Source organism: Pleurodeles waltl, chromosome 2_1, assembly GCF_031143425.1.
Source record: "Pleurodeles waltl isolate 20211129_DDA chromosome 2_1, aPleWal1.hap1.20221129, whole genome shotgun sequence".
Taxonomy (NCBI): Eukaryota; Metazoa; Chordata; class Amphibia; order Caudata; family Salamandridae; genus Pleurodeles; species Pleurodeles waltl.
This window is the reverse complement of record NC_090438.1, coordinates 822,816,958-822,840,781: the sequence shown is the minus strand read 5'-3', so window position 1 is coordinate 822,840,781 and position 23,824 is coordinate 822,816,958. Positions and strand designations below refer to the sequence as shown.

The 23,824-nt window shown below is 42.9% G+C and overlaps 1 protein-coding gene across 1 annotated transcript in view; it reads left to right on the top strand.

Moving 5' to 3' along the window:
• MBOAT1 (membrane bound O-acyltransferase domain containing 1) overlaps positions 1-23,824 on the top strand; it is a 359,954-nt gene that overhangs the window by 297,740 nt on the left and 38,390 nt on the right. Inside the window, exons 8-11 of the mRNA XM_069218765.1 lie at positions 1,043-1,235; positions 8,001-8,104; positions 10,597-10,661; positions 20,496-20,628. Coding sequence (XP_069074866.1) covers positions 1,043-1,235; positions 8,001-8,104; positions 10,597-10,661; positions 20,496-20,628 — 495 coding nt within the window. The remainder of the gene's footprint in view (positions 1-1,042; positions 1,236-8,000; positions 8,105-10,596; positions 10,662-20,495; positions 20,629-23,824) is intronic.

The window sequence follows — 23,824 nt, the reverse complement described above, 5'->3', positions numbered from 1 at the left end:
GAATTTTTTTGGTGTCTGTGATGCAATCTCATTTGGGGGAGTAAGCAAACATAGGGACAGGTGTGTCTCAGTAGAGATGGCATCTCTGTTTGAGCTTCTACATGACGGTGTGAAGGTACTCGGTTATGGGTTAACAACAAGGCAGTTCTATTCAGAATAGCTGGGCCTGAGCATTTCCTTCCCTTGGGTACCCGAGGGACTGTTAGAAATGTGTTCACTGTGTATTGCTAGCCTACACACACACTCACATAAATGTATAGTTCCCTTATTTTTCCTCATTTTTTTTTCTTTCTATGTGTGCTGCCTTCTGCAAGCACACATAGACAGAAGAAAACGCCTCTCAGGGTTGTTTTTGTGCAGGAAGGTAGCTCTTCCTGCACAAAAACAATCCTGCATGCAACGCAGGCACCCTTGCACTCTGGTGCAGGAGTGCTTGGGTTGGTGCTAGGCCGCCAGTGCAGAGGAAAGGACAGGAATGCACTGTGTTGCCTTAAAAACGGCGCATTCCTGCCTTTTCCCAGGAACACAGCGCAGCCAGGTGACTTGCTACCCTGAACCACTTTTTCATAAATATGGCCCCCAGTGTTTATAGTTTGAAATAGAATAGGTATTATATTCTGTGGGAGCTGCCATTTTATTCTACATCTTGCAAGCTGATGTTTCCTGTGCAGACGTGATAGGTCCTCTTAGCCAGCTCCTGCGATAGCCATTGGTTGGTAATCGGTCTTCAGGGTCACTTAAGTACTGTGTGAGGTAGCAGTAATAATACTGATAGAAACCCGATTTTATTGTATAGTGATATTAATCAGTTTTAGCTTGTAAAAGTGTGTTGTGATGTTTATGTATTTATAGATGGATGGCTTTCATCCGAATAAAATAATTTGCGTTTACTTGAATTGAACGACATAATCTGAAACTTTGCTTAGATGTGTGTTTGACAAGTATTATGTGCTTGCAGCCATGTTTGTATGAAGGCATAGAACCTGTATGCTCTTTCATCTCAGATTGTATGGTAACTGGTGTCATTTTTGTGCATTTGCAGGGAGCTGTGTTACGCAAACTTTCCCTCGTCCTCGTTTCCTTAATTTTGTTCTTATTATTCAGCAAGTCCTTTCCTGTTGAATATGTAGTGGACGACATGTTTATCAAGGAGACATCCTTTCTGTGGCGGTATATTTACGGCTACTTGGCTGTACAAGTACGCAAGCCAAAGTATTACTTTGCATGGATCCTAGGTAAGAGCTGACAATGACAATGTATTTCTGTATTTTATTTGTCACTTTATAATCACTTGTTTTTCATACAGTATTTTCAATGACTTTCCTGTTGCTTCAAATAGTTGTATGTAAGAGGTGTTACTATGACATCAGTTTTTGTACTTATTCTGCTGAATTGATCAGGTCATGCCATATTTGCTTTTTCATGGTCATGCCATGTTTGTTTTCTCACTGTCATGCAATGTTTCTCAGTTTTTCCTCTCTTTCGAGGCATGGTCTTGAACATGATCTATGTGTTACCACTTACAGGACTCAATTGTCACTATTTCCTGTTCTTTGCAAACCAAAAAGTGCTTACACAAAACCTTTATGCCTACATCACCCACATTTCACTCTTCTAGAACTCTTCAATTCGCCTTGACAGTTATAAATACATGGAATTAGTTGTTTCTCTTGGGCATCCGTTTAATCTTCTTCCACACATACAAAATACAGACCCAATAGATAGTTAGAATAGGTAGTAGATAGTTTGTAGGGGAAAGTTATACTAATCCTAATTTTATCTTAAAATGTGCCAGACAGTCGGGGATTTGGAGAACAAGAATTCACCTTGACTAATAAGAATATTATCATGAAGTTTTGAATTATATAATATAATTTTTTAAAGCGTTCTTCAGGACATATTACACTGACTGACTCATTAAATTTTTATACCGTGTACCTCATTTGTTTTCTTACCTATCTTTAAATTCAAAATCTGGTTGAATGGCCCGTTACTGCTTCATAAAATGCATAATACAGATTATGTTCGCTCAACAATTTGTGTAGATATCAGATTTTTATTTTACCACAGTCATATTTCATGTCACCTATTCAAACAACAATTCCAGTATGTCTGGAAATATCTCTGTCTATCACTCTATGGTAAACTCAGCACAATTATTGCATTCTTCAAAATGTGTTCCCCATAGTCCTTTAAATGGAAATAACCTTGTAGTTAATTTTAAATTGTGTACATAGTGCTCTGTGTACTACTAGGTTATTGATCAAAGTGATAATTGTAACACGTTATCAGTGTCATTAGCAAGAAGCTGCTAAAACCACAATTTGCTTTAAGACTAAATAGAAAATGATGTCATCATTATTTAGGATGTATCATGTGATTCTTTTCGAGAAACTTTTCTGACCACTTTCACCAGAGACTGATTACTATCGCAGTTAGTAGTGTTGTTACTCATTGTAACAGGTGAAGGCTGTTATTCACCGTAGGCTGCCCTCACTGTCAAGGCAGATCAAGTGAAGCAAAGTGTCATTGCTCTGGTGCCCGACAGCAGTCAGCTTACTGACTTGCAGTTCTCGGAGCAGGACCAGTCAGCTTTTGAAGTTCGTGCAGTTGTGGGCTACGGGTGAATAGAGAGCTGACCAAGCCCTTTTAAAAATGGAATACACCCCAGAATAGAGATCCACAGGGAGCCATCTAGACTACTCTTGTCCAACCAAGCAGACCGACTTGTTGAAAGTCAGTTTAGGAAGAAGGGAGGAGTTTGTTTTAAACAGTGTGTTGCTTAGACCTAGTGTTCCATCCACCTAACAATGGCAAGGAATTGGCGCTCCAAGGCCAACCATTTGCACAAAAAATAGGGAGGATGAGGCTCAGCTCTGTGAGCGGGTATATAAGAATGGAGAATGAGGACAAAGCACTGTGAGATGCAGGCTACCTTGGCAGAATACACACAACTAGTTTCTTTTCTCCTTTTCAGGGAAGGGAGAAGTAGAATGTGGGATGATGCTCTCTTTGACAGTGGGAGATGTATGCTACCGTGGTGGGATACTCATGAACAGTTTATTTCTTCCTCCTCCTCCAGAAGCTGATATCTGTCATAGGGAACCTTAAAAGTAACACTGATCAACAGGATAGATCCGTCCTGGAATAGTGTTAAAAAAGACAGAAGACCCTATACAGTTCCTTAAAGATGATGCTAGATACATTGTTTAGATTTTTCTTTATTTGTGCCAAATATCAAATATGAAGTAATACCCAGAATTTAGAAACACCCATTCACATAAAATGTATGTGGCAAAACAAAACAAGCCAAAAAGATAAAATAAATACTATCTTTAAATGTCTTGCAAATTTTATAAAACTGGACATAGTTGCACTGATCTAAAATAGTGAAAATGTTGACACGGAAAGAAATTGAGGGATGACTGGCGTTCCATACCAAGTACAAGCTTGTGCATGTCATTTAGTGCCTGTGTGAATTGATAAATACAGAGACAACCATAAATTTTAAAAAAGGTGGGTACATTGTTTGACTGTATTTTGTGATAACATTTTTTTCGTGTTATAATACATGGGATTCTATAAACCCTTTATAAACTTCAGCATCTTATTTCTTTATAATCAGCGACTAGTGACGCTGTCAGTCACAGATTATAAAGAAAAGATGTCAGAAGCCAACTATTATAAATTATTGCAGTAAAGTTCTGACATCACAATGCCTGTTGCTAGAGCTAGCAGTGGAGGTGAAAGGCAGGTCAGGTTGCGGAGCATAATTTAAGCAGCTGTTTAAAGCAACTAAAACGGTTGCATTTCTTTCTTCTGTTCTATTTTCTAGTTTACATTGACGTGCAGAGAGAACATGTTTTCATTTTTTACACTCTTAGGGCCAGATGTAGGAAACTAGCAAATTGCGACTTGCAATTTGCGAGTCCGTGCGACTCGCAAATTGCAAGTCGCAATCTGCTATGCAGAAAGGTGTCTCAGACACCTTCGGCGAGTCGCTATGGGGTCGCAAAGACCCACCTCATTAATATTAATGAGGTGGGTCGCAATTTGCGCCCCCATAGCGACTCTGGGCACTCACGGGGACGGAGGCCTGCTGGGAACAGCAGACCTCCATGTCCGTGACTGCTTTTAAATAAAGCAGTTTTTTTCTTCCAAGTGTAGCCCGTTTTCCTTAAAGGAAAACGAGCTGCACTTAGAAAAAAAAAACGAAACCTTTAGTTTCTGATTTTTTCAGGGCAGGTAGTGGTCCCTTGGACCACTGCCTGCTCTGAAAAAATAATTTTGGGTCCAGTCACAAAGGGGAAGGGGTCCCATGGGGACCCCTTCCCTTTTGCGAGTGGGTTACCATCCACTTCAAGTGGATGGTAACTGCGACTCCATGGAATTGGAATTGCATACCACTGCGACTCGCAAATAGGAAGGGAACACCCCTTCCTATTTGCGACTCGGAAATGCATTTTGCGAGTCGGTTCCGACTCGCAAAATGCATTTCTGCATAGCAAACACGAGTTTGCTACATCTGGCCCTTAGAGAGAGAAAAGTTGTGATTTTTCTGCATGTTTTTACGTACTTGGAGCTACTGCAGCTCTTTCTTTTTTTTAAAATAAAACTGACTTGTAGTGAATTGTTTCTAATGTTTGTTTGTTTATTGTGTTTAATTTTGCATTCGAAGTTTCATTTTTACGCTTCATATTTCCAAACATGCAGGCTCTCTCATATGAATGAGCTGTGCACCAAGGTTTTAATTAGTTTGTGGGAAAGGTGATGGTGTGAACATCTATTATATGGGATAAAGTACTCCCTTTCTTACATATTAAGTATATTGCAAGTCACCCTAGAGATCCATAACCTTGTAAAGGAACTCGGCCTGCAGCCTCTTTCCTCTATATAGTTATGGAACGTCTCAGTGACTTGCAATAGATTTATAGTGTACGCCAGGGAGTATTTCATCCCTTGTATATATTCTAGAACAAAGGGCATACTGAGAATGATCAAATGGTTGCTTAATGACAATAAGCAGAATCGTGCTAGTAGTGCAGAATACTAGCTATGGCAACATGGTGAATGTTTCAGAACCAAAATAATTTTTTGCTTGGGTTTATAAAACATGAACTCAAGAAATCCATAAACTAGTGGTGTATCATCACCAAACTATATGGTTAGGATCATTTGAGAAGAGTGCCTCCAAATATGTTGTTTTTGAGAGAGAATCTTGGATGAAATGAGAATCAGAATACAGAATGTTTACTGTCAGTCTGACCACTTAGGTCACACCTAGACATAATGGAATAATCTCTGAAACACTTGTTTGACCACAGAGATGATTAAAGCAGTCCCTTTGTCTTTACCTTTACTAATTAGATTCTGTTTCTGTAACAGGTTCCCTAGGTAGTGTGCACACGTTAACAAAGAAAAAACAGGTTTCTCTCTTGAGGAACTGTGGGACATAGTTTTTGAGAGATCGTCAAAAGACTTGAGAATGAAAGTCAAGCCAAATGTTTAAGAATTTTTTCAGGTCCAGTCCTTCTCACTCCCAAGCAAGACGGCAGGTGGTAGCAGGTCAGCTCAGTAAGGCAGGACTCCAGCACAGTAGCAATCCAGCAGAGTGGCAGTTCTTCAGCATGCCTTCCATGCCTTTGAAGTGCACAGACTTACTCCTCTACCTGCACTGTCTCCAGACTCACTACAGGGTGTTATTCAGCCCTTTGTGTGTGGACAGGACACAGCCTATTCAGGTGTAAGTGAGGCTGTTTCCAGATCCTTCCTCTCATCCCCACCCAGGATGGCCCATCGAGGACCATCAGGTCACACCTAAGCTCCCATTCTGTGTTACTGCCTAGGAGGAATATACAAAGCCCAGCTGTCTCCCACCCCAGATATGTGAGTAGACACAGGCAGCAGGCACCAAATGGCTAAAGTAAGAAAGTGCCAGCTTTCTAAAAGTGGCATTTTCAGAACTGCAACTTAAAATCCAACTTCACAATAAATTGTGGTTTTAAATTGCGATTCCAGAGGTACCAAACTTGGAAAACCTATCTCTTCCCAATTAAAAATTATACTTTTAAACGTTTATGAGGCAACTCCAATGTTATCCTATGGGAGAGGTAGGCCTTGCAGTAGTGAAAAATGAATTAAAGAGTTTTCCCTATAGGACATGTAAAACTTAAAAGTATATGTCTAACCTTTTAAATACACTGCACCCTGCCTATGTGGCTGCCTAGGGCCTACCTTAAGGGTGATGTATATGTATTGATAAAAAAGACATTTTGGGCCTGGCAAAGGGTTATTTTGCCTAGTCGACATGGCAGTTAAAAACTGCACACAGGCTCTGCAATAGCAGGCTTGAGTCATGTTTAAAGGGCTACATACATGGTGACATAATCAGTGCTGAAGGCCCACTAGAGGCATTTAATCTACAGGCCCTGGGCACACATAGTGCACTTTACTAGGTAGTTATATGTAGGTTAAATATGCTAATTGGGTATATGCCAATCGAATCATGTTTCATGGAAAGAGCACAAGCATTTTAGGACTGGTTAGCAGTGGAAAGTGCTCAGAATCCTAAGGCCTGCAAAAATGAAGTCAGCATTAACAGGAGGTCTGAAGGCAAAAAGTTAGGGGAAACCAGACCAATGATGCCAGGTCTAGCAATAAGCATTTAAAAAACACATATCTTCCTATGACCACAAAGGTGGCTATTTGATGAAAAATGCAATCTCTGACGTAGGAAATTTACAATACATTCTGAAAGCCCGTTTGAGATAGTTTTGCATAATTTAAAACAGCATTATCTAAATAAGAGATTAGAAAAAGGGTTTGTAACACAGTTATCTCTACAAAACATATTATTGTGCTCTTTGTTCACTTTTACAATGAGCCTAAGACGGGTATGATTGTTCCAAGGCTAATAATACTACTCCTTTGTCATGTAATCAAGAAGTAATAATACAACATAGATCCTTTAAAGAGAAATATTACCATACAAACTGCAGTGGCAGTTTACCATCAAAGTATTTGCCTCTCAGGTCAGAAGGTGTGAATGTTCCAGTTTTCTCCTCAGACATTCATAGTAGTGAACATGCCCTCACTAGAACAATAATGTCACTAAAGGAAAGACAGTCTTATGGTTGATGTGCCAGAAAACTCAGAAGTATCCACTAAGTAATAGGAAGCCTGATGAAATGTGAAGGTAGCCAGTAACTGCCGGAGCCTTGCAATTGTAGGATTGAGCTGCAGCAGCACCCCATATCCCGTAGGAGCCACCTGGGATATCTCTTACTTCTTGGGTTGCCATTGCAGAATCTTTATTGTGGTAGCCCTGGTGTAGAATGTGCCACAAAGTGCTTGGGCATTGAACCTGAGATTGGCACTGCCTAAGCCTCAGGCAGCAAGAAGTCAAGGGCAGTACTCGCAAACAACAGCTGTGTGCAAATTCAAAGTGATTACTTTTTCATGCATTAAATCAATTTTGTCCAATAGGCAAGATTTCTTTTTTCCAGAATAGAAATACAATTGTTTCTACGCATTTGCCAGGCTAAAATTACTGACCTGTGTCTTAATGTCACAAAAGAAATAGAAGCAAATCTTGTACTTCTGTTTCGTGAATTGTGAAGCTGCTTTGAAATGTTCTCCTTAGTGGGTTGCCTCCTATTCCCACGGCTACACTTTTGATGTTTTTCTGGAAGTTGCCATGTTTCCAAAGTTTATTGTATTCAGTTGTGCATTAAAGAGGTCCACATATCTTAAATTATATTTCTAGTTGGATAATTGGGCACGCTTTCCTAATTTGTATGTTATGCGAATGTAGAATCCGTAAGTTAATTTGGGGAAATGTTCTCCGGTTGGTGACCAGCCTATTACTTAGGCTGGGCATTTCTGCAATGTCTAGACTTAATATAGACTGTATTCTATCATGTACTTATATAAATGGAATGAATGTTCTTATTTTTGTAAGAAAGTCTGAAGTTTTGTGACCTTTTCTTTTGCTTTTCAAGCGGATGCAGTTAACAATGCAGCTGGCTATGGTTTCAGTGGAGTGGACAAGGAGGGCAGATTTCACTGGGACTTGATCTGCAACTTGAAAATCTGGAACATTGAGGTGAAAAATACTTTAACAAATACTGAAAAGTATCTATTGTGGAGGTGTACCGAGGTACCTAGATAGTAAAAAGCGCCACAAGAGGATCTTACCTTTTACCTATGAAAAGTGCTGAGGTTCATAGTCCACTTCATGTATTTGCCAAGAAACCACCTTTTGTAGCCCACTAGTATATCACAGTTAAAGGCCTTGCACCAGAGCTGCAGTTCTTGATGGATAAGATAAACCTAGTTTGGTCATGATGCCCTAAACCTTTGCGATGGTGGTCTTGTTCTCCCGCCATATTGAACATTGACAGTCTGATCCCTTAATTCAGGCATAGTCTTCTTCATGCTGTGCGGTTTATAACCTTATTGTTGATCGGCCTTCTGTGCCTCCTCTCAAGTAGTTTATTTCATTACTAGTTCCTGGAAGAAACCCATAGCATATAATAACTCCACACCACAACTGTGCCAGATGGATCCCTTTCAATGGTCTTTTTTAATTCATTCAGCTTTCACACGAAATGACAGCTACACCTCGGCCCTTTGGATGAAAAGTATTCCAGGTTTTTAACTGTTGAAAACAGGTGCGTCTCATTTCACTGGCATGGTACAAAAAATAAACTCTACCATTAATAAAACATTGGAAAAATGTATCAGTCTCACCGTATGTCATTGTAAATCTGAATTACAGGACCTGATTATTGTACAATGCATATTTGATTCCCTCTAGAAATAAAACCTTTTCAGTTCCAATTCTGTGGGACAGTACTGATACTTCTGGAGTAACAACTATGGTTGTTCTTTTGTGCTTTGTAGGAATGCTTTGTTTTGTTTGGTATACCCCCATTACCAAAGGCATGCCTGGCAGATGAAAGGGGTACCTCCCAAACAATATTTCTTCGCTAACAAAACATTCTCAGTCAAGTGATGGCTTTGCTTTGGCCAGGTTCCAGTCTCAAATGTACATATGCCGGGTTAACATGCCGTTCACACCAGTAGAATGTACAACGGGCATTCCTTCTTTCTTTTAGCACACATGATCTCTGTGCGTAAATCTTAATTCCAGTTAAAAAGAAGTCAACCCATTCATCAGGAATACCACCTGTTTTTGCGGTAACTCCGAGGCAAGCACCGGTGTACCACCTATGGAAGTCCTGAGCAGACCTTTCCGTGCTTTATAGAGTTCAAAGGAATCCTCTAGGTCACCCCGGATACAGTTATCCCATGGTCTGCCTCGCATCCAGTCCAGGCTCATGGAGAGCATGTCTCTATTCAGAGACCTCTCCCAAAATATTGGAATATAAAATCCAGGGCTACTATTCATTTTCAGCCAAATACTTGGCCATCTATTTGGTATTTTTCCCTATGAGGAAATATTTACTCGTCACAAGCTCCAACTTCTCATAGGGTTCAGGCTGAGGTTGCTCTCTATCTGTGAGCCTGAATTTAATGTATTTCACGTGCAGTGTAATCCTGTCTGCTCGTATTCCCTGTTTTAAATTTAGTTGCTGAAAGAAAGAATTGTTTTTTGTTTGTGTGTTGTGAGTGTGTGCAGGCATACATGAGCACCTGGGATTATGGCTGCCTGTGCACGATTTTATCAAATGGTGAGAGTGACTCACATACACGGAATACACACACACCACATTCCAAAACATTGTCACGCACATTCAAACAAATATACACAAATATATACACACACATAAGAAAACACAAATGCAATTACACTTGTACACACATACTTGTAGACACAAATACCCACATGCATTCAGCATACATACGTACACACCTACGTTCTCATATTGATGTGTGAAACAAAAAGTCACAGAGGTCAACTCATACATACACTACACACATACACACATACAGCCACTGAATGTAGAAACTTGCTTTCTTATTACGGACCGTGGGTGGGAGAGTAAAGATACATGTGCTTTGCATGGGTGTTAAAGTGCTCTGCTGGTGCTTCTCAACCACATACACACACACACACACAATTCACTAAGGCACTCAAGAAAACAAACATATCACATAGGGAGTGTAGAACTGTTGGCGTTGGCAAGCTTACAACTCAAAAGAGACTACTGTGAACAGACCCTTGGAATGCGCATCTATCCCTTAAAGTCCTCGGAAATGTTAAGTTACAGTACATATTTGTAGGTTTTTGATAGGGATAAGGGTTGCATCCTTTTCCCCAAAGGTGTGAGAATGTGTGAACTTCGAATGCCTATGCATTGATGTCAGATAAAGTTTGTGATAACATTTTATGAAAAGTTATTTCGAAAAAAGTAAACAAAAATACTACTATTAAATATGTCCGATATTGCACCAACTACTAAGGGATGCTGAGAGGTAATAAACGTATTGCCTGACCTCTGAATCAAAAAGTTGAATGTTGTTGTGCAGTGGGCATCAGCGCCAATAGACTACTTCATTAGCACCTGTGCTCTTTACTGTTATGTTATTCTGATTTCAAAAGACTAATGTATGTCTCTTATCTTTCGCTAGACGTCAACAAGTTTCAAAATGTACATAGACAACTGGAATATGCAGACAGCAGTATGGCTGAAGCGGTGAGTAAAGTGCCATGTCAACCAGACGTACTTTGCTGGTGTATATTCTTCTTCAGAGCTTTAGGATATGAATATGTATTATTTTTGTAGATAAAACACTCCTGCAGGTGACTCAACTCACTTTGCAGTACAATGGAAGAATACACAATGGAAATGGCACTCCCATGTGGATATTGACCCGAGTGGAGTAAGACCCTTGGCTTCACCATGGGCCATCTGATTTTACCCTGGTCAGTATCTACCTGGGAGTACACTTCCACTTGGGTAATATTGTTTAGGTAGTTATATTATGGAAACAAGAACAAAAACCCAACTGTGAGTGATCTGTCAATATTGAACTGCTGATTAGGGATTCCATTTGCTCTGTGAGTAATCCCTACCTGTTGGAGTGTGTTGAGTACGGACACCAATAAGTGAAAATACCCTTCTGGTCCCTTCGATGGCTTGGATCCAGAATTTAAGAAAGGTCAGATTGCAAGCTTTACCATAGTCCGGACTTCATATCAAGACTAGAGGTTAGCATTATGCATACTTCTTTTATTGCCTACTCCCTGTATCTGTATATGCAAAACTAGGGGTATGCCCACTATACCCCTCTAGGGTCTGGGCAATCAAACAAATTATACAACACAAAGTTGACTCTTGAGAGATTAATCACCCAACATCACTTTTGTGTCAGATACACACCATAAATTAACCTGTGCTCACTCTCCGGTAGCGTGACACAGAGCAGGCAGGCTTAGCTTAGGAAGCAATGTTTGAAGTATTTGTGCAACACTTGAAACAATAAAATAGTGAAAACACCACATAAAGAGAATCCACACCAAGTAAAAAAATAGATCTTATCTTAATGAACAAAATGAAACCATAAGAACAAAAATCCAATAAGTAGACATCAAGATATGAATTTTTAAAGAATATCCGCCAGTGTAGTGCTTAGAAACTTAAAGCGATAACCAGTGCTATCTAGTCATGTTAGACCGGAGTAAATCCAAAGTTCAGGTCAACTGCGATAGAGTGCGGGTCAGCTAGAGGGACCAACCTTGTCCTGTTGCAACAGTACCTTGTGTGGAGGGTTGTATCAACATCAAGGATCTGGTGCGAGGAGCAGAGGAGACGATTCGAATCCTTGAGCAGTGGTGCAGCATTGATCCCTTTGCAATGAAGGCGATGCCTCATCGTTGAGCCTTGCAGCCAGTGAGGCAAAGGTGATGCACTGAGTTGATGGTGATGCGTCGATCCTGAGCCGTGCAAACAGCAATGCAAATTCCTCATCCTAAGCGGCAGCGGCGAAGCGCCAGTGTCAAGGAGAGTTGCTGCAGTTTTTAACGGCGCAGTGACAGCAATATGTGGATTTTCTTAGAACACAGCTGCAGAACTCACTTCCTAGGGCCCAAGACTAGTTTGCCACAACTTGGCAGGGTAGAACTCACAGTTAACAGAGTTCAGAAGCTATTGCAGAGGTGAGTGAAGTCTTTGATGTCCGTGAGGCATCAGAACAGGAGGCAAGCCCTTGGAGTCGCTTTGGTTCTAGAGATGTAGAGATGCAGGTCCAGTCCTTCTCTCTCTCAGGCAAGGAGGGCAGCAAGAAGAGGGCAAGCCCATCAGAGCAGGAGTACAGCAAAGTCCAGCAGGGTCCAGCAGACTGGCAGTCCCTTAAGCAACATAGCAGTCCTTCTTCTAGGCAGAATGTCCTTAAGTCCAGAAATGTACTGACTTGGTAGTGTCAGAAGTCCAGTTCTTATACCCAGTGGTGCCTTTGAAGTGGGGGAGACTCCAATGAGATTTAAAATCCAACTTCACCATAAGTTGTCATTTTAGATCTTGATTCCAGAGACACCAAAACTGGGAATTCCATCTCTTATAAAATGTAATAAGACAATGCCAATGTTAACTTACAGGAGAGATATGCCTTGCAGTTCTAAAATATGAATTAGAGAGTTTTTCTACCTGAACATGTAAAACTAAACCATACATGTCCAGCCTTTTAAATACACTGCACCCTTCCCTGGGGACTGTCCAAGACCTACTGTAGGGATGACGTGTATGTGTTAAAAAGGAAGGTGTAGGCCTGGCACGTGGGTTAACTTGCCAGGTTGACATGGCAGTTTAAAGTTGCACTCACAGGCTCTGCAATGGCAGGCCTGATTCAGGTTTAAAGGGCTACTGAAGTGGGTGCACAATCAGTGCTGCAGGCTCACCATTAGCATTTAATTTACAGGCCCTGGGCACATGTAGTGCACTTTACTGGGGACTTATAAGTAAAGTAAATATGCCAATTGTGAATAAGCCAATGTTGCCATGTTTTCAGCAAAGAGCATATACACTTTAGCACGTGTAAAGTCTCCAGAGTCCTAATGCCAACAAAAATGAAGTCAGCAAGAAGAGGAGGGATAAAACAAAAAGTTTGGGGATGACCCTGCAGAAAGGGTCAGGTCCAACATAATCGCACCGGCCTAAAACCAGGGTAGACAAATCAATACCTTGATGGACTTCCCTGGTTAGGCGATAGAACGTGGACAATGGCCCACTACTGCAGGGGCACTTGTCAGTTCTACACCATTCTAAATTTAGTTGGATCCCTCTGTTAATATTCTTTTGACTCACTGAACTGACCCATGGGCAACCCTTCCCGTTATCTGTGGACCCCATCTGTGCAGCACCTAACATTAATTTGCTCACAGGTGCATCCCAGTAGGCAGACAGTACCACCAAGGCTAACAACCTGATGTGGCCAATTCCACCCTTTGGGTCTGAATTCTCTCCCTAACTCAAGGAAATCTGTGTTCATAAGGACAGCAACCAACAGAGGCCACTGACAGCTGTCAGTGGCAGTAACCAGGCCATCCAGGAGTCTCTGCCCTCTTTCATTTCTTAGAGTGGGGGGCATAGCCCAATGTGCCTTGCACCCTTTTTTTCCACTCTACCCCCCCAACCAGTTAAGGGGTGGCATTCTGAAACTGGCCACCAAGCCTAGGGTCTGCACCGTGAAGCTGAACAGGAGACAGGAGTGGGCTTGCCCTGCTCTTCCATTTGGGGTCCTGTACCCTGTACTTGGGAATGCTATCCCCAGAGAACAGACCTGTTAGTGTGCTTATGGCAGCTGCCCCACCCAGCCCTCCTGGCACCGGGGCAACTCGTTCCCCTGAAGTAAGTCTTTGGGTTATTGGGGACTAACTATGACCGTCCTTTGGGTCCCCTCCCCACCGCACTTTAGGGATACTGGAACCATAGGGCCAAATGAGTCCTGCCTATGGACTGGTGTTACCCTTCACACCTGGCAGGTGTACTACTCTGGGGAAACTAGCCTTACCACTACCATGGTCTGGCTAGCTCTGGTGTCCCTCAGAGCAGTGACCTGGACCCTGTTCACTGTCACCAAGTCGAAGGGACAACACCCAGCCTGAGACCACCAACTCACCCTCTGAGTCTACCTCCCAACTAAGGGAGATCACAGCATAGTCTATGACCTGTCCTGGGGGACTACTTACCCTTAATGCCACATTGGCCATCCCTGTAGAGGTCCCACCTGTGGGTGGCTACCTGGGACAAACAGAGTCACACTTCTTGTGTCCCAGCTGAGAACAATCAAAGCTGCAGGTTGGAAGTGGGGCGCCCTGGGCCACTGCCCAACAGAACCTCCTCCCTGTTTCTCACAAAGGGTATTGGAGCCTTTTCCTCCCACCTTACTCTGAGACCTGTCTGTGTCTCCCTTGACCTCCCCCTCACTCTGCTGGGGGCATCCTGAACCACCCTTCTTGGGGTCAGTCCCAGGTACCGTCTTTTAGATCATGGTGCTGACACAGCGGTCCACCTCCTTAGCAGGCTCCAGGGGATCAGAGAGCTTACTGTTAACAAGGTGTTGGCACAGATCTGGAATGCAAAGTCTGAACATGTGATCTTTTGCAAGCAAGTTATACAGCCCCTGGTAATCCTTTAGCTCACTGCTCTTCACCCAACCATCCAGTGCCTTGCAAAAAAGAATCCACACAATCCACCCAGGTATGTTGGGATGGCTTTTGACTGTCTCTGACCTTTTGCCTGTACTTTTCTGGGGTCAGACCAGACTTCCTGATTAGGCCCTCCTTTGGGGGGGGTTCACCTTATCCTGTATCTCCCTTCTAGGGTCAGTAGAGTGTCCCTCCCTTCACTAGGAATGTACCTACACTGTCTGGCTCCCAAGTCCTCCTCAGGGACCCTGTGCATTTGTAAAGCAATCTCATAGGCCTCACACCATCGGTCTGTGTCCTCGCCCACCAAAATGTCAGACATCAGACCCTTGAGTATGTGGACCCTTCTGTTAGTGGGCACTGAAGAAATGCTGCAACCATCATGGCTGGACTCTGCCCTCCTGGCCTTGAGGTACAGCTCTTTCAGGCTCAACTTCTGGGCCAACATCATTTTCCTCTCCTCCATGGTCAATCTTTTCTCCTCCACGGCTCTCTCTGCCGTCTCTTATTCCAATGTGAGCTTAGCCAGCTCCAATTTTAATTTCCTTTCTTCTCTCCTGCCCTCCAGCTCCTCTCGGGACAGGCCACTAGATGAAATGCTTCTCCCTGTCTTGGAGGGCACCTCCATTCCGTTGGTTCCCTGCCCCCGGCAGTTCCAGGGAATCCTGATCCAGCTCTGTATCATCCTCTATTATGTCCTCTTCCTCCTCTGGGGTCACAAGTGCATCCCAGGCTGTTAACAGGCCCTCAGCGCCTTCTGCAGTTCCACCTTCCTGGTGAAGCCTTTTGTAGACAGCCCAACCCCCTTGTAGAAATCTTTGAGCTGGGCCATAGTGTAACTTTCCAGGAGGGCCAGCTCACAATCCATTTTTGCAGGTGCAGATGTTCAACCTCCACTCAGAGAGATAATTTTAGAGAAAAACAAAAATACCATTAAGGGAAAATAGGAAAATTAAAAATGCCAATTAGTGAGAGTAGAGATAAAATGCCAATAAGGATCAGAGACAATTGATTCCAATTGGTCTTACGTGTGGATGGTGGCATACACCAACTACTGTAAGGCACTGCACAAACACAAGTCCTACCCTCACTGTTGATCACCAATGTTAGAAATTGGGTTTCTGGTTAGCAGAGGTATGCACCCTCTCCAAGCAGGAACCACAGTCCTAGTGAGGGTAAGTCAGATGTCAGATACACACCATACATAAACCTGTGCTCACCCTTTAGTAGCTTGGCACAGAGCAGACAGGCTTAACTTATGAGGCAATGTGTAAAGTATTTGTGCAACTCTTGAAACAGCAAAACAGTAAAAACACCACACAAAAAATAATCCACACCAAGTTAGAAAATTATATCTTAATTTAATGAACAAAACAAGACCAAAAAGACAAAAATCTAATAAGTAAAAGTTGAGAGATGATATTTTAAAGAATATCTACCAATGTAGTGCTTAGAAACTTAAAGCGCCAACTGGGGCTATCCGGTCGCGGTAGACCGAGGTAAATTCAAAGTTAATGCTGACCACGATGGAGCGCAGGCCGGCTACATGGACAAACCCTGTCCTGCTGAAACAGTGCCTTTTGTGGAGGGTTGTGGCGACGTCAAGGATTCGATGCGAGGGGCACAGTAGATGCTGCGAAGGTGATACATCGGTTCCAGTCCCCGCAGTCAGGGTATGCGTCATCCTCGAGCCATGCAGTCATCTATCCTCCAGCAGTGGTGTAGTATCAAACCCTTTGCGATGAAGGCGATGCGTCGTCATCAAGCCGCGCAGCTGGTGATGCAAAGGGGATGGGCCGGTGCTGCTGGTGATGCATCGATCCTAAGCCACGCAATCAGCGATGCAAAGTCTTCACCTTCATCGGCAGTGGCCATGTATCACCATCAAGGAGAGAAGTGGCGGTTCCGGTAATTGCACTTATGGCAAGACGTTGATTTTCTCAGAACACAGCTGCAGAACCTCCCTACAAAGCCCCAGGACGGGATTGGCACCTCTTGGCAGGCTAGGGCTCACAGTTGTCAGAGTCCAGAAACTGTAACTGAGGTGAATGAAGCCTTTGATGTCCCTGAGACTTCAGAACAGGCGGCAAGACAGCAAGCCCTTGGAATCCCTTTGGTTCTAGGGATTTAGAAATACAGGTCGAGTCCTACTCACTCCAAGGCATTAAGGGCAGCAGGCGGGAGGGCAGGCACAGCAGAGCAGGAGTCCAGCATAGTCCAGCAGGGTGGCAGTCCCTTCATCAGCACAGCAGTACTTCCTATCAGAATGTCCTCAGGTCCAGAAGATTCCGGACCTGGCAGGGTCAGAAGTCCAGTTCTTATACCCAGTGGTGCCTTTGAAGTGGGGGAGACTTCAAAGAGAGGCCTTTGAAGTACACAAAGCCCTTTCCCTTCCTGCCCTGGCTCCAGACACAGTACAGGTGGTTATGCAGCTCTTTCTGAGGGCTCAGGACCCAACCAAATTCAGGTGTAAGTGTCAGTTCCTCCCTCCCATCCTTGCCAGGATGGCCCATCAACATGCAGATGGCCGCTCAGTCACACCTAAGCTCCCTTTGTGTGTGGCTGTCTGGAATGAATACACAAGAGCCCAGCTGTTGCCCACCCAGACATATATTCAGAAACAGGCAGAAAGTAATACATGGTTAAAGTAAGAAAATGGAAACTTTCTGATAGTGTCATTTTCAGAATTACAATTCAAAACTTCCACTTCACCATAAGTTGTGATCTTAAATTGTGATTCCAGAGGCACAAAACTTGGTGGTCTCATCTCTTCACAATTGGAAATTAAACTTATAAAATGTAATAAGGCAATGCCAATGTTAACCTATCGGAGAGATGGGCCTTGCAGAGGTGAAAAACAAATTAGAGAGTTTTTCACAACCTGAACATGTAAAACTAAAAAGTACTTGTCCAACTTTTTAAATACACTGCACCCTATTGTGTCCAGGGCCTGCCTTAGGGTTGATTTATATGTATTAAAAAAGCCTTGTAAGAGGTTAACCTGCCAGGTCGGCATGGCAGTTTAAAAGTGCACCCACAGGCTTTGCAATTGCAGGCCTGAGTCAGGTTTAAAGGACTACTGAAGTGGGTGGCACAATCAGTGCTGCAGGTCCACCAGCAGCATTCATTTTACTGACACTGGGTACATGTAGTAAACTTTACTTATAAGGAAAAGAAATCCTTTGGTAGTTAGAAATGGAAATTAGCAGAATCATCTCACATGGATGAAAAATGTTGGTCCCAGATGTGAGGGTGGCAAAAAAGGACGAAATATTAAAATGAGAAGCGAACACATTTTGAAGGTAATGGAGAGGTATTGTGCTCTTTGGAGGCAGGTGGTCTAAGCGCCTGCTTTAACCACCAGGGAGTGTGACGGTGTCCCTCTTGGCACATTTTTGGGTGGCACAAGCAGCACTAAAGAGATTCAGGCTTTAGACCCATACTTGATCAGCTTTCTATTTAAGATGGGTTGTGATCCTCAGAAAGGTTGGGAAGAAGCACTGAAGCAGACTCCTAGATGTGATTGGTCCTCTGGCTTATGTTCTTGATATGGCTGAGGAACCCAATCAAAGGCAGCGACTGTGGACACAGGACTCCTTTGCCAGAAAGCAAGTTGTTTCTTAGGAAACCAACTACTGTGTTGATCACTGAAAGACATAGGGGTCATTCTGACCCGGTCGGCGGTAGCACCGCCAACGGGCTGGCGGTGCTCCGCCGGGCATTCTGACCGCGGCGGTACAGCCGCGGCCAGAAACGGAAAGTCGGCGTTGTACCGCCGACTTTCCGCTGCCCATGGGAATCCGCCATGGCGGCGCAGCTTGCTGCGCCGCCATGGAGATTCCGACCCCCTCACCGCCATCCTGTTCCTGGCGGTTCCGCCCGCCAGGAACAGGATGGCGGTGAGGGGTGTCGTGGGGCCCCTGGGGGCCCCTGCAGTGCCCATGCCAATGGCATGGGCACTGAAGGGGCCCCCGTAAGAGGGCCCCACTTTGAATTTCAGTGTCTGCTCAGCAGACACTGAAATTCGCGACGGGTGCTACTGCACCCGTCGTACATCCTCCCCTCCGCCGGCTCCATTCGGAGCCGGCATCCTCATGGAGGGGTGTTTCCCACTGGGCTGGCGGGCAGCCTTTTGGCGGTCGCCCGCCAGCCCAGTGGGAAACCCAGAATAACCGCAGCGGTCTTTTGACCGCGCAGCGGTATTCTGGCGGTTCCCTCCAGGCGGGCGGCTCCCGCCGCCCGCCGGGGTCAGAATGACCCCCATAATGCCTTTTTAATGATAATTAATTCAAATGTTTTTTATAGATATTGTTTATTGTTCACAGCTAATAATAGCAAAACAAATAAACAGATGTGAACATTGCTGCCAAACCCCATAAAACTGACTTGCAGTAGTGAGCTATCTCAGATCAAAGTCCATAGCATTAGGTATCACATGTAGATACATCCCAATACTCCCTACTGATACCACCGTTGTCACAGCGCCCATTACAAGGAAAAGTGACTCCTCATCATCAGAGGGTTCATCTTGTGACCCTCCTCCCGCACCCTCAAACTTGGTCTGTAGCACCCCTCAGACCCAGAGATCACCTGCCACCTGCATCTGCATTTTAAAGCCATACTTCCTCAGCCACTGCCCTCTCACCAATGTACAAGCCTGATTGACATTTTTCCAACTTACGCTTTGCTGTTTTTTCAGTCCAGTTCTTCAAGGCCATTAGGCAATCATAGTGACAAGCATTGCCCTTGCCCCTAAACATACAGAAACCAGATACAACAGCAAACCAACTAAATTGCCAAGTACCTTTTTCATTAAGCACCATCTTTCAGGGTACTCAGTCGAATAATCATAGCTTAGGGTCTGATTTAGCGTTCGGTGGACTGGTTACTCCGTCACAAGAGTCACAGATATCCTGTCTGCATTATTACAAGTGCCTTATGATGAACTTGATTACCCATCATGTTTGTGTCGGAGTAACCCGAATGCCAAACTCTAAATCAGTCCTGTAGGCTTTGGGAATAATGTTGGGTACAATGTCTAGTTTCAGTTATCACATTTTTTCATTTGCAGCACATATAATGTCCAGTCATTGTTATTTATTTAGAAAAAAAATAAAAGATTATTTATGTTAAGAAGACAACATAGTAACTTATAGAAGTTGAGTTGCACTGATAGTACACTCAATAAGATTCTGCAGATAGAGTGTATGGTAGTGTACTGCTCTGTGTGAGAGCTTAGAATTAGGCAACTAACAGTGTTTGCTTTCCCTTAAGAGTGTGCAAGCTTTGTAGTTCACACTTTTTTAGTTTTGTTGTTGCACCCACAGCCATTCTGCATGGGGAGAATGGAGTGATTTGTCAGTTACTGTAGGAGCCAGACCTGTCTTGGCAACTTGCAGTGTACAGTAGATATGTCCTCCCAAATATTCTTTGCATGCTGGGAATATTCTCTCAGTGCATCAGGTTACATTGTTTTCTGTTGCTGAGGGCTGTTATGGACTTTCATACTTCGTTTGAAGATGTCAGACTGAAAAAATCAAGGGCGGAAGATCTTTCCTAAACAGGGCACGCCTTTTGATACAGCTCAGCGGCAGCCCTGTAACGGGTGGTAACTACAAAGGAATTTTACGCTGAGGCTCTGCTGCCAGGAACAAATCTACTACACCACTTCTAAATGAGGCAAGAGACCCAAGAGGAGTACAGACGAAGCAGCCTCAATTTTTGAGACATATCACAGTACTGCCCTCCTCTAAATTACAGTACTTGAAATCAAAGTAATTGTTAGACTGGACTGTACTTGCCATGATTCAAACATTGCTGAAAATAGTGACTGGATCTTAGTGCAGTTTTGTTTCGTACTACAACTTGTGTTATGTCTTTGCAGCATTTGCTATGAAAGAGCACCAAGGTACCCGACAGTCTTAACATTCATCCTGTCTGCTTTCTGGCATGGTGTATATCCTGGATATTTTTTTACGTTTATCACTGCCATCCCCGTCATACTGGCTGCTAAAACGGTATGTAATTTCACGAGACTATGTTGGTATGTGAACTGTACCCACACTTTTGTTTTCCGCATCAAATGCATTCTTTGTATGCCTTTCCTTACAGTTTGGTTATTCCAATTTCAATTTCAGGTGTTAACAAATCTTGTGATCAGCTGTCTTTCAAGACTTGCTGTCGCAGGACGATTGATTTGGGAATACTCAATTTGCAGGAAGAAACTGTAAGACGATGCTAAAAATGATATTTTGTTCTGAAAAGACCTTAAAACTCTCCCTCCAGGAGGTAATCAATTATGACTAATCTGCAGTTATCCTACTATCACTCACATACCATGGAAATCTAATGCATAAATCAGCTAGGCAAATTGCTTGCTTAAACATCTTCAGATCAAAGGCAAACCCAAAGATCTCCTTAAATTGAATGTCTATCTGCGATTTGTGAACCACACATATCAATTTATTTTTAAACAAAATGTGAATGTGCAAGACCTAGGGCATGAAGAAACCTCCAGAAACATAAGCCCTGAGTTGAACAATGAAGCTAGTTCTGTTTTAGGTGCAAGCTGAATTTCTGCCTGATAAGGAATTGGGAATAGAGAGTGGGCTACTGAGGTGCGTAGTGTGATCGGCTGTACAGAGGGTTATGTGGAATGCACATCCAGTGGCCATGGCAAGGAGATGTTGGCAGGTCCAAAGCTGTGGCTCAGGCTTTGTGGGAGGATTAGCAAAGTCTTTGTAATCCATACCCTGCTAAATGCCATAGAAATAACCACTTTGGAGGTTGGGAGCACGGCCTGGCTATAAGTCGCACCATGTGGTCAGCCCTCCAAGGCCTTATGGAGAGGTATTTGCCACATGTTGGGATGGGTGAATGGTGGACACAGGGCCTGGACATGAACCATGCCTTGCGGCAAAAGCCAATGCAAAAGGGGTTGACCACATGGGACCTTCCTGGAGGCCTTGCAGCTACCCCACTCTGCAAGTAGAATATAAAAAAAGTATTTGTATGTAGTACATCATCAAAAAATGTAAAAAATCGTTCAGGATAAAATATGTTTTTTCTGCTCAATCGACATTAACATATGCTCAGGAAAACCTCAGTGGTTTCCCGAAATAAATAGTTAATGTGAAGTAATGGCCATAAAAGTAAATCTAAAAGCATCTTATAGTGGCAAGTTATAGTGAGCTGCTTAAACCATAGCTCACCTACCCTCCATACACTGCACAGAATCTTACACATAACAGAAATGATGTCATTTCAGATCACATAATAGATATCACCAATGACATGTCAGATTACAATATTACTGACTTTACTACTGAAACCCCATATCACATCAACAATGACATACACAATAACATCAGTGTAATGGACACATGATTTCAGATAACCGTTGTACAATGACATAAATGCTTACATGAAAAAACTTTTTTTTTAAGGCATATTTTAAGCGTTCTCACTCTCTCACATTGCCCACCAACTTCCATATATGTGCAAATCATGTTGCTGGCATATACGGAACATGGTCTCCATTGAGTGCGTACATTGTTTTGACTTTCACCCACATCCATTGGTCAAACTGCATGAATAATTTAGACAATGGGCTTCAGTACCCTCTTCCGCTGAGATGATGACCCTGAACACCAGTGGGGCATACCTTCCAGCCACATTTCGGACTCCATTCTCTCTGTGTTGACTCCAGGTCACACTATCTGCAGACTTTTGTAAGTTCCCAGATGATATTCTCCGCAGTGTGTTGTTGTTTGTGAAAGGTTATGATGAGTTTTTTTTCCCTCCAAAATGAAATACTTGATATAGATTAATAAGGGACAGATGCAGTAAAAAAGTTCCCTGCCAAGCCATATCAAGTAAGTTTAAGACCTCGAGATGGTAGGACGTTACCTTGGGAATTTAATGTCTTGTGAAGTTTTTGTGCAGTTCCCACTAGCCTCTATCTGTCTCTCATGCACATATACGTGATCAGATAAAATGAACACAATTTTTCTTAAGCCCTGAAGCATATTCCTGCCTTTCTGGAAGCCTGTGAGGATATGGTTGTGGCAGTAGGTGGATATTTTCTACTTTAGCTTTCCGTATATCTACAGGCCTATTGCCCATGTACTCCAGTCGAGCCTAGCAGTGATCAGTCCACCTGTTGTATTGTTACGTTTGGCTTCAGAGCCCTTTGGAGCTGCAAATACTCCTTCTGTGGTAAAGATAACAATTCAATAGCTTATTGTAAAATATGTACTTCTAATTTTAAAAAAAAGTATACTATAAAGCAGTGTTTCCCAAACTGTTGGACCATGAACCACTGGTGGCCGGTGAGCCTTTGTTTGGTGGGTCGCAAAAGTCCAAGCAATAAATAAAGATGGCATTAAATTCTGTACTTATACTGTCACATTTAAAGCTCTTCAAAGAGAGCGTCAGATGTCAGCCTAAGTCTTCTGCTTTTATTTTATTTTTAACATGAGGACTGCTGTTTACAAGCTCCTCCCACTTCCCAGTCAGAGAAACTAAATCAAAGTGAGTTCTGTGACAACCTTGCTGTGGTCCATGAAGTAAAGGCTGTAGGTCACCATTTTTTCTTAACACACAACACATTGTAAACACCTATAAGTAATCTGTACACGTTCAGAATTTAGGAAAGTAATAATGAAGCACGTTATGTTTTGTAATACTAAATTATGGAAATGATGATTTTAATGGGATCAGAACAAATCAAGACACTTTTTTGGGGGATGCACATTCACTGAAACCCGTTTTCCACATCTTATAATTTGTATGCAGTATCGTTTTATCAGTAAAACTGTATGTCTGTGCAAATTTAGTGATCATTTCAGTGGAAAATATACTGTCTGTAAATGACAATGCTGTACCACATGATGCTTTAGTTACATTAAAAAATCGCTCAACTCACATCCATTAAAGCCAGATGGGTCACAAAAGTTTGTTGTACTGAAAAGTGGATAGTGGTTCTAAAAAACTTAGGAAGTACTGGTTTAGAGGTTCTGTTGCTTCTTCTGCCACTTTCCTAAAACAAGCCCAGGAAGCATTGAAGGAAAAATGGCTGAGCCATTGAAAAGAACCATCAAATCATTGAGCTCTGTAGACCTTATTTTTAAGACGAAGCACTCACTTCCATTAAAATTGTATCCACAGACACTTTCACCAGTAAATAGACTAATCCAGGTAAGGATTTCCTAA